The sequence below is a fragment of the Panthera pardus genome, unplaced genomic scaffold (genome assembly GCF_024362965.1).
Source record: "Panthera pardus isolate Hobbes unplaced genomic scaffold, ASM2436296v1 HiC_scaffold_15, whole genome shotgun sequence".
In the NCBI taxonomy this organism is placed as follows: domain Eukaryota; kingdom Metazoa; phylum Chordata; class Mammalia; order Carnivora; family Felidae; genus Panthera; species Panthera pardus.
In genome coordinates this window covers 80884200-80901623 of record NW_026526710.1, presented here as the reverse complement: position 1 = coordinate 80901623, position 17424 = coordinate 80884200, and the positions used below count along the sequence as shown (strand labels likewise).

The 17424-nt window shown below is 40.4% G+C and overlaps 1 protein-coding gene and 1 long non-coding RNA gene across 3 annotated transcripts in view; one reads left to right on the top strand and one right to left on the bottom strand.

Annotated features, from left to right (window-relative positions):
* The first annotated feature begins 306 nt into the window (after window positions 1-306).
* The window catches only part of RTTN (rotatin), a 161117-nt gene continuing 143999 nt past the window's right edge, over window positions 307-17424 (top strand). For both annotated transcript variants that reach the window (XM_019432561.2, XM_019432560.2), the window contains exons 1-10: window positions 307-515; window positions 867-1054; window positions 2120-2297; window positions 3929-4018; window positions 6091-6181; window positions 7324-7438; window positions 8367-8517; window positions 11518-11683; window positions 14080-14261; window positions 16459-16574. In XM_019432561.2, the coding sequence (XP_019288106.2) occupies window positions 485-515; window positions 867-1054; window positions 2120-2297; window positions 3929-4018; window positions 6091-6181; window positions 7324-7438; window positions 8367-8517; window positions 11518-11683; window positions 14080-14261; window positions 16459-16574 (1308 nt within the window). In that variant the 5' untranslated portion in view covers window positions 307-484. The remainder of the gene's footprint in view (window positions 516-866; window positions 1055-2119; window positions 2298-3928; window positions 4019-6090; window positions 6182-7323; window positions 7439-8366; window positions 8518-11517; window positions 11684-14079; window positions 14262-16458; window positions 16575-17424) is intronic.
* On the bottom strand, window positions 1090-10035 carry LOC109256861 (uncharacterized). Its single transcript, XR_002075800.2, has 2 exons — window positions 9697-10035; window positions 1090-1340 (listed from the first exon to the last, which is right to left on the bottom strand). It is a non-coding gene; the product is annotated as an uncharacterized LOC109256861 (long non-coding RNA).

Genomic DNA, 17424 nt, shown 5'->3' with positions numbered 1-17424 from the left:
ACTCTGTATTGTAAATTGTAAGGCTCCGGGAGCCAAGAATTCAGGTTGGCAGAGCCAGGGCTAGTTTGCAGGGCCTGGTTGGGCTTTGCCAGACCCGTGCCTCCCGCGCTGGAGCCGGCGCTGGGACGCCGGAACCCTCGGCGGGTGGGTGCAGCGGCGGGTCCGGAATTCCGGGAGGGGAGCACAAAGGGGCGAAGACCACAACTCCCGACGTGCACGGCGGCCAAGGCGGGTTCTACTCCCTGCTTGTCTCCTCATTCTTTCCGGTTCTTACGACAGAGACTGCTGTCTAGGAGCCGCGCTTCTGTGGAGGCGCGGGGCCCAGCAGCAGCTCCCTGGATGCTTCCTATTTGTGCCGTGGTTGTCTCCGGCCTTGCGGAACCCGCAGCCCGACCGGCCGGGTTTCCATGGGGACACTAATTGTACACGGACGTTGTGGCGCGGCAGTTTAATTCTCCGGCGGCGGCTGATTGAGCGGGACGAGATGGTCTTGACGGGGCTCATCAGGAAACTCGGTAACAGTCTTGAGTTGCCCCTCGCCCGCGTCGCCGTCCTGTCGTGGCCACTTGCTAAGGCTGGTTGTGTGACGTTTTGGAGGCCGGGCCACCCCGAGACGGCTCCCTTTCGTCCTGGCCTCGCCAGGGCAGCCCCCGGGGATCCATCTCCGACTGAGTGAACCCAGCGATTCGCGTCCCGAGGGCACCCGAGGCCCGCCTGTTCAAAACAAAACAAAACAAAAACAAAACTGGTTTATTTCCTTCTTGGCCCTGCCCCCGCCCCCAGCATCAACTAAGTTTTGGGGTGAATTCCGGGGGGGGGGGCGTCTCTTCGGAGCTGGGAAATAGCTTTGTGCTGTCCTTTGACAGGTCATCAGCTGGCCGAGATCAGGGAACGCGCTCTCAAGAATATCCTCTGCAAGGTTGAGCACAACTTACTCTGCTGTGAAGATCTAGTTCAGGAGAGGCTGCTTTTTCAACGTTTGCTGGAATGGTTCAATTTCCCGTCTGTTCCAATGAAAGAAGAGGTTCTCAGCCTGTTGAGCAGATTGGTTAAGGTAGGATCATTTTGAAATAAAATCAGACGAGTGAGTGTTGCTTAATTTGTAGCATTTTTTTTTTATTTTTTATTTTTGGAACAACCAGAGATGGTCGTCTGGGTGTATCACGCTCAGCTTCCTTTTATGTGTAATGTTGAGTCTCACATTGTATCTGTTGTGCTCCGGAATAATAGAACTTCTGGGTTCTGGTGTGTTCTGAATTTTGGAATCATCTTTGGAAGTTGCCATTTGTTATTCTGGTTTCCTTGTGTTCTGTCATTTACATGTTAAAGATTACATGTGTCTGGAAGAGAATATGTTTAAAGTTAATGTTACCACGGTTAATGAATACCTCAAGTATCTGAAATTGCGTTTTCCATATCTGATTTTCAGATTTTATGTTCCTCAGCCTGTCTTTTTTTGAAAACTATTTTTTATTAAATTTTTTTTAGTGTTTACTTATTTTTGAGACAGAGGGACAGCGCAGGTTGGGGAGGGGCAGACAGAGAGGGAGACACAGAATGCGAAGCAGGTTCCAGGCTGTGAGCTGTCAGCACAGAGCCCGACTGGGGCTCAAACTCACAGACCATGAGATCATGACTTGAGCCGAAGGCCGAAGTCGGACACTTAACTGACTGAACCACCCAGGCGCCCCTTAGCCTGTCTTGAGAGCAGTTGTCAGGGTCAGATGTCAAAGGGCAAGTCTAACCTTTTGAAACTGTAAGTCAGTGTGCAGTCATAGGAGATTATTACTTTGGCATCTTTTGACGGTTGGAGGTAGGAGAGGGTGGGGTGGGAGTCAGTTGAGAGAGGTAATCCATTTAATAAATAAAAGTAGGAGTTGGCAGTGTGCATTTCTAGTGATCAGTGTCTGGGCTTTTCTTTCGTAAGTGTCATCGCATGGTTTACGTATGTCTCTATAAATCTGTGTCCTACTCATGGAAGTTCTTTACTTTTGGGTACATCAATGCAAGGTTTATTTTTTGCAAAAGGAACATCTAGCATACTAAAAATAATTTCCTGGTTTAGTTGCTGTCAGATAAAGTGTAGAAGTTTTGACATACGTGATTCTTCTTATTTCAGTATCCCCCAGCAGTCAAGCATCTGGTTGACCTTGGTGCAGTTGAATTCTTATCTAAACTTCGTTCTAATGTGGAGCCGAATCTACAGGGTGAAATTGATGGCATTCTGGACGGACTTTTTATTCTTCCTTCAGATGATCCTGCCCTATACTCTGCATCGTACCAAACCAAACAAACTGGTAACTCTTTGGAATCAATCTGGATGCATTCTGCTAAAATAGAAATATATTGGTTCTTGTGGTTAATTCTAAGGAAAGGGATCTTAGGTTAAAAAAAAACAACCCTTCCCTCCTCAACTTATTTTTATTGCATTAATGTACATGAGTTTGACCTTTTCCCCTCCTCTGCTGTTATTCAGAGGAGAGTGCATTTGTATTTATTGCTTATTTTGGTCAAGGGGCCTAAAACTTGCCAGTGATTTTTTTTTTTTGTGGGACTGACAGATTATTTCTTCAACAATAACAACGTTTCCGCTGAGCCCTCATGACCATGTGCCAGACATTATTCTGAATGTTTTATACTTTCATTCTTGGACTGTGTTCCTCACATAGGGGTACGATGGTATCTGTCCTAGCTCATGGTTTTGTTATGGGGTCTCCAGTTAAAATGAGCTATACATAGTACACTGTTAAAATCAGAGTCAGACAGACATGAATGTAAGTCCCACTTCTTCCAGTAGTTTTGTGACCTTGGCTATAGTACTTAATCCCTCTAGGTTTTAGTTTCCTCATCCAAAAATTGGGACAATAAGAAAGAATACCGTATCGAATTGTCATGGGGATTAAATGAGACAGTGCTGTAAAGTGCTCGGATAGGGCCTGGCATGTACTAAGCACAGAATTGTTGGTTGCTCTTGTGATTTAATTCCCAGTAGAGTGCCTTGTACCTGGAAAGCAGTTAAATTGATTTGAAGGAAAAAAGAAAATGCTCCTGAGATTTATGTGATTGAGTAGTAAAAGTATTTAAAAATGTGTTTTTGCTTGCTTAATCTGTTAGATCATATTTTTCTCTGTATCTGTGCTGTGTCGCTACTGCTGAGATCGTCGGTGCTGCTGTTAACGAGAAAATAATAGGAGCCTCCGTTTACTGGGTTCTTGTGTGGTTGCGATTTTTAACAGTGAAAATTTCTGCCTAAGCCAAAACCAATAAAGTAGAATCTTAAACCATGTATTTTCAACCTAGTTCCCCGCAGGGGAGATCAGATGTATGGTCTAGAGCTAATTTTTTGTTATCTGTATTAAGATTAGGAAATACTGGCATGAAAACTTCAAGCACAATTACAAAATTAGTTTTAGTCTTTTCATTATTCCCATTCTCATTACAACTGTATTGCTGCATGTTCAATCACATGTGACAGAGGACTGATCGTCAAAGATGTTGAATGAGTGCTTAACTCCTTTATTTTTGACAACTTTTTCTTTAAAGATATTAATGAAAGTTGAAGTGGTCAGGAACTACATAATTGGAGGAAGAGAGAGGAGGGGGATGGACTAAGAAGCAGAGATGAGCCCTTGAATAAATACTTTGTAACAGATTCTTTATGTACATTGTGCATGTTTTCATCTAACGAGTAGTAGTATTTGCTGAACCACAAAAGAGGGGAACACCCTCCCCTCAATTCAAAACTGACTCAACATTTACATTTTTTTCCTCTAGAGGAAGACTATTCAGAGGAAAAAAAACCTGTTATTTTTCCAGTTTTTAAAATGATTAAAAAACTTAAGAGAAAACACTAATATTTGAAAAGAGTAAGTTTCGCTTTTAGCAAATAAGGAATCAATAATACAGTAATATATATTTTTTTTATCAGAATTGCCACAACAACCTGAAATCTTAATAGGATATTTTCCTCAAGACAAAAGTAATTTCCAGCAGACGGAAGTGTCTCCACGACCAATGGGTGTGTATATGTAGAGGGATAGATCCTGTTGACCTGGTAAATCAGAAATTAATGTACTTTTCCTAATGGTGTGGTCAAGCTTGAATGTTTCAGTTTCCTCAAATTAGGATGTAGTGTCTAAGTGGTGAAATTTTACATTATTCTAACTGCATTTGAGCAGCTGTATTTAGGTGGGTGGTGATGGTGGCAGAAATCCTCAGTGCTTACTGAACACAAATTCTTTGTTGGGAACTGTGCCGCGCGCTGTGTATGCGTCCTGTTTATTCTCCAGCTCACCAAGTGGTACTGTTCATCCGGTTACTCAAGCCAGAGACTCAGGATCATTTTGGTTTCTTCATTTGTCTTTATCCCAGCGACCAGCTGATAGAAGAAGAGCTCTGATTTAGAGTCTCTCTCTCCCTGGAATCTCATCCAGGTCTTTAGATGTCTGGCTGGGTCTCTGCTCACGTGTCGCCTTCTCAGAGAGGCCTTCCTGAGGACCCAAGTGATCACTTTCTAGCTATGTTTAGTTTTCTAACAAAGATCGTCTGAAATCGCATACTAATTTACCTCTTCTTTGTCTTCCTTGTTATAAGCTTAATGATAGCTTTGAACATTGCTCATCCCCAGCGTGCAAAACTATGCCAAAAGCATAGTAGGTGCTCAGTATATATTCTTTGAGTGAACGAATGAATCTTCAGCCTCTTTGTCCCGGTGAAATTGATATTGTTAATATCCCCATTTTAATGATGAAGGCACTGAGGCTTGGAAAGGATGAAACCTTTGTTCCAGTTGATGCAGTTAGGGAATAATTAAGTGAGCATGTACCTGACATTTTATTGCCTGCATAGTTGAAAAGAAAACGTTGTGTCCAAGGGTGTATCTGTTCCTGTCAAGTATTTCATTTAACTCAGTTTGGAAGCCGTCTGTTATTAAAAGCCTTTCATAGAAACTCTGGTTGAATAACAGCATAAGAAAGAACTGAAAACTTGTTTAGCTGTTCAAATACTTTACCTTTTCTTTCTGTGAAAGTTTTGTTAGGCTTGTGAGGGAGCTTTGGTTTTGAGATGGTAGTTTCTTTGTGTTTGTGATTTGGAGGCTTCACTGAGTGTCGGGGAGAGACATCTGAAGGGAGAGAGTGTGTCCAGGGCTGAGAAGGTGGCACCTCGAGTGCAGCTGCTAAAAACGTTAGGGACCATTGAGATGGTAAAATGCTATGTGAGTTGCAGTTTGTGGGTTAATGATAGGGGCTTATTTTGGACCCATTTTTTTGTGTGCAGTAGAGGTCTGTCCTTCCCTCCACCCCCCTCTTACTTTTCTGTGAAAAAGTAAACCCTGCTTGTGTGTTGGCACTTTTGAAAGAAGCAACTGTGCTATATTTGGGAATTTAATAATACTGTTATCTAAACTCAGTGATTCCGTGCTCTTTTCAGAGCATTTGGCGGAAAGACTGTTTGCCACTTGGAAGGGTTTCTGTAGATACTGCATACTGTTTCTCAGCTTTGCCACCTTAATTTGTACAATATAAGATTTGTTTAAAACATAATTGGAATGGGTTAGTTTAAAATTGTGTTGGTTTCTCAGATTTCTTTTAATCTGGTTTGAGTGCTGATATTTGATCTTCAACCTTATGGTTTTTAAGTCGTCTTCAAAGAGGCTTAAACATCTAACACCATGAAGGATATTTGAACATGCCTAATTTTTAAATATACTATATGATTATGTCTATTTCATTTTTAAGTTCTACAATTAAAGGCCTCCAAATGCCAGTTCCTTTCATGTTAAATTTAAGCTCTGTGTTTTGGTTAGCCACAGGGCACAATAGAAAATGTAATTCAAGTTCTAAATGTCATTCAGTATTGGTTTGTATTTAATGCTCTTCTAATAACAATAATGTATGGGTTTTGTGTAAAATATGAAAACAGCTCTGTTATTTATCCTGTTAGGGAACAAATTTGCAGCTGACCTTGTTTAGTATATTTTAGGTTACTGTAAGGTGTAACTTTGAAGACTTAAGGGTAAAGCCTTGCTCTTAACATTGGGAGTCTATTAACTTGTCTTTGATCCCTTAAATTTTGCTGTTCCATTAACAGTAAATCAGACTGTGAAGTGTTTGAAGTTTTCTACATTTCCCTGGCTCCCCCTGACTACAACAGATAGACATGTTCTCTGCTCTAATGAAAGGTACGGTGCCTGGCATGTGTCAGGCATTTTGGTTCATTGATAGCCATTACATCTGGTTGTTATTATCATACATTTTCACCAGCAAAAAAGATACTAAGCGTCTGTGACAGGCAGTACTGGGAGTATATGAATGATTTTCACTGTTTCAAAGAGCAATTTAGAAAATTCCTATTTGCTGTTATCAGGCTACACATCTAGTTGTTTTTTTTGTTTGTTTTTTTCGTGATTGGAGTCATGTATACTTCTTGGTGACATATGAGTCATCTCTTATTGACCAGATTGATTGGCCAAAGCTTATGCCCTTGGTTAATAAAAATGGGAAAAATTAAGCATAAATGCAGTCTTTTTTAGTGGACAGTATATTCAGTGGGCAGTAGAAAGACCAGTGTGCTAGAATTAGGATGACATAAGCAGCTACAGGCTGTTAAATGCTTTTTGATGCTGGCACTCCTAAGGCATCAGTAAATTCTCTTGGAATAACCTATTGAAGAGGTGGGTACACGTAGAAAAGGGGCAGGCGGTCTGAGTTGGGCCCCCAGGAAGAGACACAGTTTGTAGTACACCCCTTTGGGTGGTGGATGGTGGGCTGGAGCTGGGCCGAGAGGGGGGCGTGTGGATTCTGCTATATCCCTAGGGGGTCACATATTGTCTGAGAAGGTGAGGGGTGTCCTCTGCGGTAGGAGGGGAATCCCAGCTTGACTCACTAGCTTGGGGAAGAGCAGTAATAAATCTAATTTCTAGAATTAAACTCTACGTTTCCTGTTATTTTTTCTATGTTACTTCCTAATTCGTTTAGCGAATTTCATGGCATTCTGTGCCCTTTGACTTCATTGATCTCATTTATAGCATTGTGATTTTGTTGGCATACTGTGGTGGATACTGTGTAGTGCCTGTTGTCGAGGAGGCTCTAGTGGGGGTTAGAAAGTCAACAGGCAATTGCTGTTGCACCGAATATAGGCATATGGAAGAAGGACCTATCCTAGAGTTCCTGATTACGGAGTAGATCTAGGAAGGCTGCCCAGGGAAGTGAAGTCTCAATTGAGACCTGAAGGACTGTTAGTAGAGTCATTACGCTACTAGGTTACTTGGAATCTGGTACAGATAAGCTCTTTTTAAAAATAAATAATGCTATCTTTTTGTAGCTCTTTAAGAAGTAGTAACCACACTTTAATCTGGAATACCTGTGAACTATTGAAGGATGTTATCATGCAAGATTTTCCTGCTGAAATTTTTCTTCAAAGGCCAAAAATTGTTCAGGTATGAATCCTCTGTAATTGTTGTAGATTTGGAAATAGAGAACTTTTTTACAATGAAACAGATTTTGCAAAGTAGGAGTCCTTGGGAAGGAGTGTGCACTATTATATTTATAAAATGAAGTGTTTGGTTACTGAAACCACTTGTGCTCTTCTTTGGGTGGTGGTAGTTCTTCTGATCAGAGGTGGTCTCTTTTGACACACACAAGTAAGTCCAGTTTGACCACCTTGAATTTACCTTTTATGGGTTGCATAAGGGGAGAATAGACTTTGGAAATTGAAGTTGGGCAGCAGTAACCATTCTTCATCTAAGAATACCATTGTTTTTTGAATATGTAGGATGTGTAAGGCACAGGGCTGGATGCCGGGGAAATAGGGCAATGAGCAATTCAGATAGATTCTGTGGTTTATATGGTAGAGCTTGGGATGTGGGGTCTAGGGTTGTGGCCTATCTGCAGCAGCTAGTGATGCCTCAGCACCCTCGCTCCGTAATCACAGGGCTGAATGGAGGCCCCTGAATGGTAAGTATGAAGACACAGTGTGACAATGGCAGTTGTCAGAAGGCAGCAGAGGAGAGGAAAGCTGTTAGCTGCCAAAACGTGGCAAGATGATTTAGCTGTTTGAGATGCTGAAGGCTTGCTGTTATTTTTAAAAACTACTTCGTAACTTACGTCCTGAATGGGGAGTAATTCATGTTCTCCCAGAATAGGTACTCCACCTACACACTTTAGATGCAACAAACACGGACTCTTTTTAAATTTTATTGTCTCGCTTTATCCCATTGCTAAGTCATTTTTGCCTATTTCCGTTTCTTATGTCTTACAAATATTTTACAAGTTATTTGCTTTCCTTTGATTGTTCATTTAACCTTACTTAAACTCCACACCCACTTTCATTGATCATTTTCATTCATTTCATTCATCATATTTCAGAGCCTTTTATCTCTGTTGAAACTGGCCTTTGGAGGAGACGGAAAGCATCGCCTGGCCTTACAGTCTGTGTCCTGTTTGCAGCAGCTGTGCGTGTATTTAAGAAACAGACTGAACTTTCACCGTGATCCAGGTTTTTTCTCTAGTAAACAAGGTATTTATGTTTATTTATTCATTAGTCACTGGTGGTATTTGCAGATTTTTCTGAGAAGTTTCTATTATTCTTACTGTGTAAATATTCACAGCATAAACTCCTCATTCCTAAAGGCAATCAGATAATCACTTGAAAACCAATCGTGTGAGTGACAGAACCACTCATGATCCTGTCCTTTTTTTTTTTTTTTTTTTTTTTTGATAAGAACCATTTGCAAGATTTTTTTCTTTTCTCTTAGGCATATACTGATGTTGGGAGCCAGGGGTTAGAATTCTGAGTTCAACTATTTATGTGGGACCTTGGGCATTTTAGAAGTTACTTGTTGTATTAATAGATTGGTTTAAAAAAATAACAATTTGTATTTTTTTAATAAATATTTTTTTTAACTTTTGGGTATATTTTATGTTTATTTATTTTTAAGTAACCTCTCCACCCAACATAGGGCTTGGACTCACAACCTCGAGATCAGAAAGTTGCATCCTGTACCAACTGAGCCATCCAGGTGCTCCTGATTTGTATTTTATGAAAACTTTTTATGCGGCTTGTGATGTAGTTAGAGTATTTATAATATGATAGCAGTGCCAGACTTTTAAGGGAAAAAGCACCACCTAATGGCCAACTAGAGCACTCGGCCGGCTTTGTCGGCAGTATTTACAGCTTAGAAATTCTGTGCACTTATGCCATATGCATTGAAAGTTGAATATTAAATTACAGTGATTTGTCATCATGCTTCACAGTTAATCCCATTCTGTTCAGAGTTTCGCTGATCCTATGCTACTTGAATACTTATGCTATACATTAGGTTTATTATAGGTCTCAGAGGGTATAGGGTTCCTCATTAACATTTGAGGAATGTTAGCAATGACTGATAGCAGAGAGCTTGTGGATACCCCATATTTCATCAGAATAAGAGTTATAATATTGATAAAAGTATTATCTTTGAAGATTTACTCATGTATTAAATTTTTATTTATCACCAACTATATGCTGACTGATATTCTAGTCTCTAGGGGGTACAACACTGAGCAAAACAGATAAGGTCCCCACCCTTCTGAGCTCATCCTTGAGAAGGTTGGGGACAGGTAATAAACAAGCAAACAAGTTTGTTTCAGATCAGAAGTGCTCAAAGGAAATAGGCAGGGTGATGTGACTGAAAATGACAGGGGAAGTGAGGCTTACCTGGATAGGATGGGTGGGGAAGGCCCCTCAGAGGAGGTGACCTGAGGGGCGAGGAGGAACCATCCCCTTGAAGAGCTGCAGGAACTGTATTCCTGGAAGGTCGGAGGCCTTGGGAGGTGATATTCTGGAGGAACAGAAAAAAGGCAGACATGTGACTGAAATGTAGTAAATGGGGAGCGGGGAGCAGAGAGGGAAATGAAGTGAGAACAGAGGTAGCTAGGGGCCGACTGTATTGGGACTTGTAGATCTTGGTAAGGATTTCATATTTTCTTTGAAGTGCGGTAAGACGCTCTCGGAGAGCTTTTTTTTTCTCCTCCTGAAAATGCCTTTATTTTACTTAATTCCTTTAAAAAATTACGGTAAAATATGTAGCACAAGCCATTATAGCCATTTTAAAATGTGCAATTTTGTTGGCATTATTACATTCACACTCTTATGCACCCATCACCATTTTCTGTTCTCAAATGTTTTTCATCACCCTAAATAGAAGATCTGTGACCATTTAGCCCTATTCCCGTGTCCCCTTCCCTCTGCAGCCCCTGGTAACCTCTCTACATTCTGTTTCTAAATTTGTCTGTTCTTGGTATCTCATACAAGTGGAATCATACAATATTTGTCCTTTTGGGTGTGGTTTATTTCACTTAGCATGATGCTTCCAAGGTTCATCTGTATTGTAGCTGTGTCGGAATTTCACTCCTTTTTCTGTATACACCACATTTGTTTATACGTTTATCTGTTGCTGGACCCGGGAGTTGTCCTCATGTTTTGGCTGTTGTGAATAATGTCCGTGAACATAGGCATATCTCTTTGAACCCGTTTTCAGTTCTGTCGGGTATATACCTAAGAGTGGAATTGCTGGGTCATATGTTAATTTCACCTTTAGCTCTCTGAGGAACCACCAAACTGTTTTCCACACTAGCTGCCCCATTTTATATCCCCACCATAACCTGTGAGGCTTCCAGTTTCTCTATATGTTGCTAACACTCGGTTATTTTCCCTTTTTAAAATCCTAGTCCTCCTAGTAGATATGAACTGGTATTTCACTGTGGTTCTGGTAAAGACTCCTGACTAATGACTAGGGATTTTCCTAGTGACTTTTTATGTGCTTATTGGCCATTTGTATGTCTTCTTTGGAGAAATGTCTTTTAAAGTTCTTTGTCCATGTTTAAATTGGGTGTTTTTTTTTTTTTTTTGTTGTTGTTGTTGTTGTTGTTTTTGTTGTTTTAGAAGCTCTTTATATATCCTGGTTACTAAGTCCTTTTTAGATATATGATTTGCAAATATTTTTTCCCAGTCTGTAAGTTGTCAGTTTCTTGATAATGTCCTTTGATTTTGATGAAGTCCGATTTATCTGTATTTTCTTTGGTTGTACTTTGGTTTCAGATCTAAAGATCCGTTGCCAAGTCCAAGATCATGAAGATTTACCTCTATATTTTCCGCTAAGAGCTTTATAATTTTAACTCTCATATTTAGGTTGTTGATCCATTTTGAGCTAATTTTTGCATGTGGTTTGAGGTAGGGTTTCTTGTGGACTTATGAGCAGGGATGTGCCTAATCTGCTGTTTTGCCTTGGTGGTCCCAAATGTTCCAAGTCAGTAATGCCGGCTAGAGGCTGCATGTAATCAGGCCAGTTAGAGGTACACCTAATGTTAGATGCAAATGCTAAGTGAATACTTGCAGAAAAGAATACTTTACTTTTACCCCAAGAGAAGCATTTCTACTATTTTAACTTTGTTACTGTTTTTTGAAAGAATGATGTAAATTCTTCATAATCATAATTTGTCTCTACTGAGGGATAATTTTTTTCTTTTTTCCTCTCAGATACAGTTTCCCAAAATTCTTCTTTGTCTTATTGTCATGAAGCTAGAGCTGTTCATCATTCCCAGAATCCTTCTCCAGGAAGCAGTAGCCCCCGGCCTTCTGTGGTTGGACGCACAGGTCAGCGACCCAGGGGAGACGGTCAGGATTGGGACGCAGTGTCTTCCAGGTGACTGTTGAAAAGCCCAGTTAACTTGTGTGTGTGTATTTTACTTTGAGAGGGAGATTAACGTTTTTCTCTGTCTTCTCTTTTGGAAAATTACCACAGGTATTGGCCTTGTGTTAAACCAGTGGTTTTCATACGTTTTGACAATGACCCGTAGTACGAAATAATATTACATGCAACTCAATACTCAGTACACAGACGTATGCTCTGCATGTATGTGCATGTATGTATGTTTCCCTGTGTGTATGTCTGTGTGTGTGTCCCTGCCAAAACACAATGTTCACAAAATAGTACTTTGATTCCATATGCTACATAGTGAGCTATATTTTCTCTTCCTTTCTATTTCATTAGAAAAACAATGAGGATTCTGGCCCATTTAATTGTTTTTATTAGCCATAGATGAAATGTGATCTAGTTTAAAAGCATAATTTTAAATGATAGGTACATTTTAGTAAGATTTAATTTTTTTAAATGTTTTATTTATTTTGAGAGAGAGGGCGCACGTGTGTGAGAGGGAGGGCAGGAGGGAGAAGGAGAGAGGGAGAATGTAAAACAGGCTTCACGCTCAGAGCAGAGCCCATCGTGGGGCTCAGTCCCTTGTGTCTGATCCAGACCTGAGCCAGAATCAAGAGTCAGATGCTTAACTGACTGAGCCACCCAGGTGCCTCTTTGATAATATTTTAAACCCATATTTGTGACTCTAACCGTAAGTTTTAAAAGATTTTTGAAAGTTTATTTACTTATTTTGAGAGCAAGAAGAGTGAGCAGGGGAGGGGCAGAGAGAGAGGGAGAGACAAAGAATATCCCAAGCAGGTTCCACACCATCAGCACGGAGCCTGACGTGGGGCTCGAACTCGTGAACCACAAGATCATGACCTGAGCTGGAACCAAGAGTTGGGCATTTAACCGTCTGAGCCACCCAGGTGCCCCTCTAATCATAATTTGGGTGTATCAGTATTTACTATTAAAGGGAATGATTGGAGACTGTAAAGGAAAGTTCCTTTAAAGTGCACAATTTATGGTATTTTACTCATTTGTGTAAATACAGATTTCTACACATCAGCTTTGCTTAAAGGGGCTGGCATGGTGTTTGTGTGTTAGCTCATTCTTGTGCCACAAGCATCTTATAAACATGTTAGTCTCTTCGGTGTCGTTCTAATAAACGCTCAGGGAGATGAACGCTTGTCTGTTGGCGTCATTATTTTCTCACGATGCTGCTGCCACCAACTGACACTGACTGATGTTGGCTGCGTGCTTGGTGTTTCGCCGAGTGCCGTACGTGCTTCATGGCCTTCCGTTGTCCTCCCGGTCCTGTGATAGCATTGGTATCATCATCCTTGTACAGGAAAGCCTGGTTCGGAGGTGCAGGGCGCCTTACCCCAGCTCATACGGTTGGTGAGAGGGCCGGGGTATAGACAGTAGGATCTGAGAGCCTGTGCTCCTGACCCTTCCGTAGGAGCTGGTGTTGGTCAGGCACGGCTTTTCTCGTTACTCTTCCAGAGCCTGTCTGCCTCATTCTCTAAGCTGTATCTACTGTGCTATAGCTAATGCTTCTGAATTTTCGCTCCTGAGTGAACACCTTCCTCAAGGGGCCTTTGAGACTAGAGAGAAGCCCACCTCATTTTCGTATTTTGGGATGTTGAAATTGAACAAATGACAAAACATAGATTTGGGGAGTTTTACATGCTCAACAGCATTAGGGTATCTGTGGTTCAGCTTCGATTGTGGATAACATTAAAAGTCAAAAATTTTGAGGTCCTTGGTAATTGTGAGGTTCAGGCCTTTCTATGGCACTTTATCCCCACACCACCACTTTACAACTAAGGTGGGAATTTTTAATGAAGAAAGCCAAGAAAGGTGGGATGTTCTGCTCTTTGGTACATTTTCAAAATCATTACGTGATGTTGAGTGCACTAAATGAAGTCATTCATTTCTCCTCTTATTTTTCTGGCATTTTCTAGCATTCTTCGGTTGTGAACATTGGCTCACTTAGAACATTTGGTGAAAATCACACAAAATCTAGGAAACTATGTAAATGATTCAGTTTTGCCTCTATAAGTCGATTACAGAAGAACTTTGCTCTGAATTGGCTTGCTCTTCTGTAGAAATGAACAGGTTCTTTGTGCTCATGTTGACTGCTGCTACAGGAATTCTGAGACCATCCCTTTTGAAAAGCAATATATATAAATGCGTTTTTGGTTTCATTTACGATTTGAGCCATCTTTATGGAGTTTAGTCTCGTAAATTTGTCAAGGTTTCACAGATCTGAGCACAGTGGTCGCGTGAGGCAGTATGGTTGTGTCCAGCGTGGGGCTTTTAATGTGCCAGACAGCAGGTGGGCGGTACAGCTCTCTGTGGCCGTTTCCATATTCAAGGGTTGTCGTTTGTTGACTTTCCAGTGGGAGCGGGAGTCATGCCCCCGTACACTCCAGGGTGTCTGTGCCTTCGCCTGTGGACATGGCGCACATAGACCTGCCGGAGCTGGAGACCGAAGATGTGCTGGAGCTACAGTTCCTCCAGCTCAGTCTTCCCCAGTTCTGTGTCTCTGTCCTGGAATCGGCAGTTCCTCTCTTAAGAACAGGTTAGTTCTTTTTGTATGATTGGTGCTTGTTTGTCTGTTTTCTGGGGCTCTTAGTTTTCTTTCTTTCATCTTCCGTGTTGAGACCTTTAGAGCTTGTATTTACGTATCTTTTGGGACACAAATCCTTAAGAACTTAGGAAGGCCTTTATTGTCTTCTGAGTAAATGTGGATGCCCTTCCATCTGTGGCTTTTCATTGCCCAGGCTTCCACCTCTGTATGGCTGAACGTAAGCACTGAAAGGACAGTGTGGCTGGGTTCAGTTAGAGAAGGTGGGCGAGCGTGAATAGGTCAGGACAAAAAGATCTTCGGCTTTTGCCCTTTGGAAACTTTCTGAGTGGCTCTCAGTTATTCAGTCTTCCCACTCAGTTCGTGGTAAGCCGTGAAACATGTGAAAAATAGAAATAAACCCCAAAGTAGATTCTTACCTTTGTAGTCATTTCTTTTTCTAAAAACCCCACACCCCAAAGCCCCCAAACATTGTGGAGTTGCTTTTTCTCTCAAATGTGCTGGGTAGATTTGCAAAGATGTACTGAAGTATGCATTGTAACGTAGTTGTAATTCTAGGAAAGGGTGATGAGAACGGTAACAGCTGTCCCACGGAGTCTGGTCCTGACAGTGGTTTCCGCGGGACTTCCTGCCTCGCTCAGCCATCACGTTCGGCCTCGCGTGCGTCACCGCACGTGCTCCTCTCACAGCCATTTTATCTTTCCATAAGTGCTAGTTACTACTTTTATCTCTGTTTTACAAATGAGAAACCTGCGGTTTAGAGTGGTTTAGAAGCCAATCCAAAGGCAAGCAGCTGAAACAGAGGCTTGAACCCAACGTCCACGCTCTTAAGACCTTAGCATATTGCGAGCAGTAATGATTTTTTATTCTGTAACTCTATACATTTTTTGTAGTTGATAACCTTGTTGAGGTATGAATACAAGATAAACAAGATTTGCCTTTTTTGCTTTGTAATGGCTCAATAAAAAAATCTATCCCATTTGAATGGTTCTTTAAGCTCTGTGGCTTATTTTTGCATTCTTGAAGGTGGTGGTGAGGGAAGCAGGATGTAGGGCTGTGTTTGCGAAGCATTAAACATTTTTTTATCCTGTGGAAAACCATATACCCTAACTTACCATAGACTGAATAACTGCTTCCAGGAGTTAGAAGGACACAGTAATTCACGTACTCGTAATGTGAAATGAAGGAGGAGCGGAACTTTGGCATCATAAAGTGTACACGTTTGTCTGCGTGGTAGACTGAGAAGAGTGTTTTAGATGTAATGATTTTGCATTTAACCTTTTCTTAATTTGCTGTAAAAAGTCACATTGATAATTATAAAGCTATATCTTGGTACATAAAATTTTCTAAATGTCCTCTTGCCCTTTTGTGATAAATTATTGCGTTATTTGTAATTATTCAATATCATAAGAGATTTCCAAGAGAACTTGCTGCAGCTGTTCTAAAGAAACAATTAATCTAGACCCTTATGATCTGGCAGTTTGTTTTACTTCTCTCGTTGGAAATTGACCTCTGATATATGGGGCAGGAAAGTCTTGATTGAATATTCACCTCACTTGTGATTTTGAATAGTAGAACTCCTATGATACTCTGTGGAGAAAAGAGATTGCGACAGCACAGTTTCTTTTGGAATTTTTTTAGAGTTTTAAGTCAGTATAGGCTTGAGAACCTATTTCAGGTGGAATGTTTTGAAGTTTCTTCAACAAACACCATCATGGACATTTATTCCTTCAGTTGGTCCAGTCCAAGCTCAGCTTCCCAGGCAACTCAGGTGTGGTGTAATACTTCTGACAAGGCTGGAGTCTTCTAGCGCTAAATAGAATAACAGAATGCATTTTCTAAACCTCACCTGGTGCTTTGTCACCTATTACATGTAACACGGAAGGTCTTGGAATTAGAAACATTTTAATCTAAGGGCATTTTTAGTTGGATTTGCTACTTTCTTTTGGAATATCTTTCTTAGTTATGAGCACACTTGATGTGTTGTGGTTAAATAGTATTGTGAATGGAACAGAAGTGTTAATGGTGATTGTAGATTCTGACTTTCCTATTCATGTCCTTCAATGATTCTGAAGTCACCAAAAAAATTAAACGAGTTTGGGGCATGACTAATGAGAGGATTGAGCACTATGATATCTAGATGTTCATTTGAAAGTTAACTTTTTTTCTTCTCTCCTATTTATATTCCTAGGGAGTAGACAAATGATAATAAGAGTTCTGGAATTGCTTGCAGAGGATGTGATACTTATTGGTGAAGCAATTTCAGCAGATATCTGGGATGACAGCAGCCTCTTTGCTATAGATATGGTGAGAATCAGTATTTTCTTTGGGATATGATAAATAGTATCTTATTTTATTTTAGTCTTTCTAAGCTGGTTTTATTTTCTCATTAGTCTTTGAGAGCTTTCAGATACAGTATGTTTCAGGCTTATTTTGTGCATTCTGGAGTAGGCCATTTCTCTAGAAAATCTGATTACTGTCATAAATTAATTAGTTTTTTGATTCTGGTTACTTGTAATGGGGGAATGTATATCAAGATCAAAAGCAGGCCAATGGGGTATTTACAGCTACTGTGATATCATTTTTTTGTTTAGTAATTGAACTAGGAATATGTATTTTAAAAATATAAGTTCAGATTGCTATTTCTCAGATTTTAAACTTGTATTTCTTTGCTTATACTTGTATTGTTGCTCATAGAAAGTCTTAGTTCTTAGCAATAGCAACATAACTGCTTGTTAGCTTTAATCTTCAGCATATTCCAAGTAGTTTCAGAATAGCAATGTTAGTATCACTGTGGTCAGTAACTAATAAAAGTTCAAGATTTCTTTGTGGTTCTTTTTGACTTAGACTAAATCTCATTAAGAATATACAGGAAAACAATTGTGCCTTGAAGTCACTTCGAAGAATTTTCTGTTTCCAATTTATTGTACAGTTAGATTTGTTTTCATTTGTTTTTACTTTTGGGAATTGTTTTCTCCTCACCAACACGTAACTCAGGTGTTTCCCTGCCATCTTGTTTTCTGGTTTATTGTTTCTGTTTTTATTTTAGTTTTTACAAATGTAAGCAAGTTTGCTCTTCCCACTTCTTACATAAATGATAGAGTGTCATATATGGTTCTACACCTTATTTTTATAACTTAAAAATACATCCTGTGTG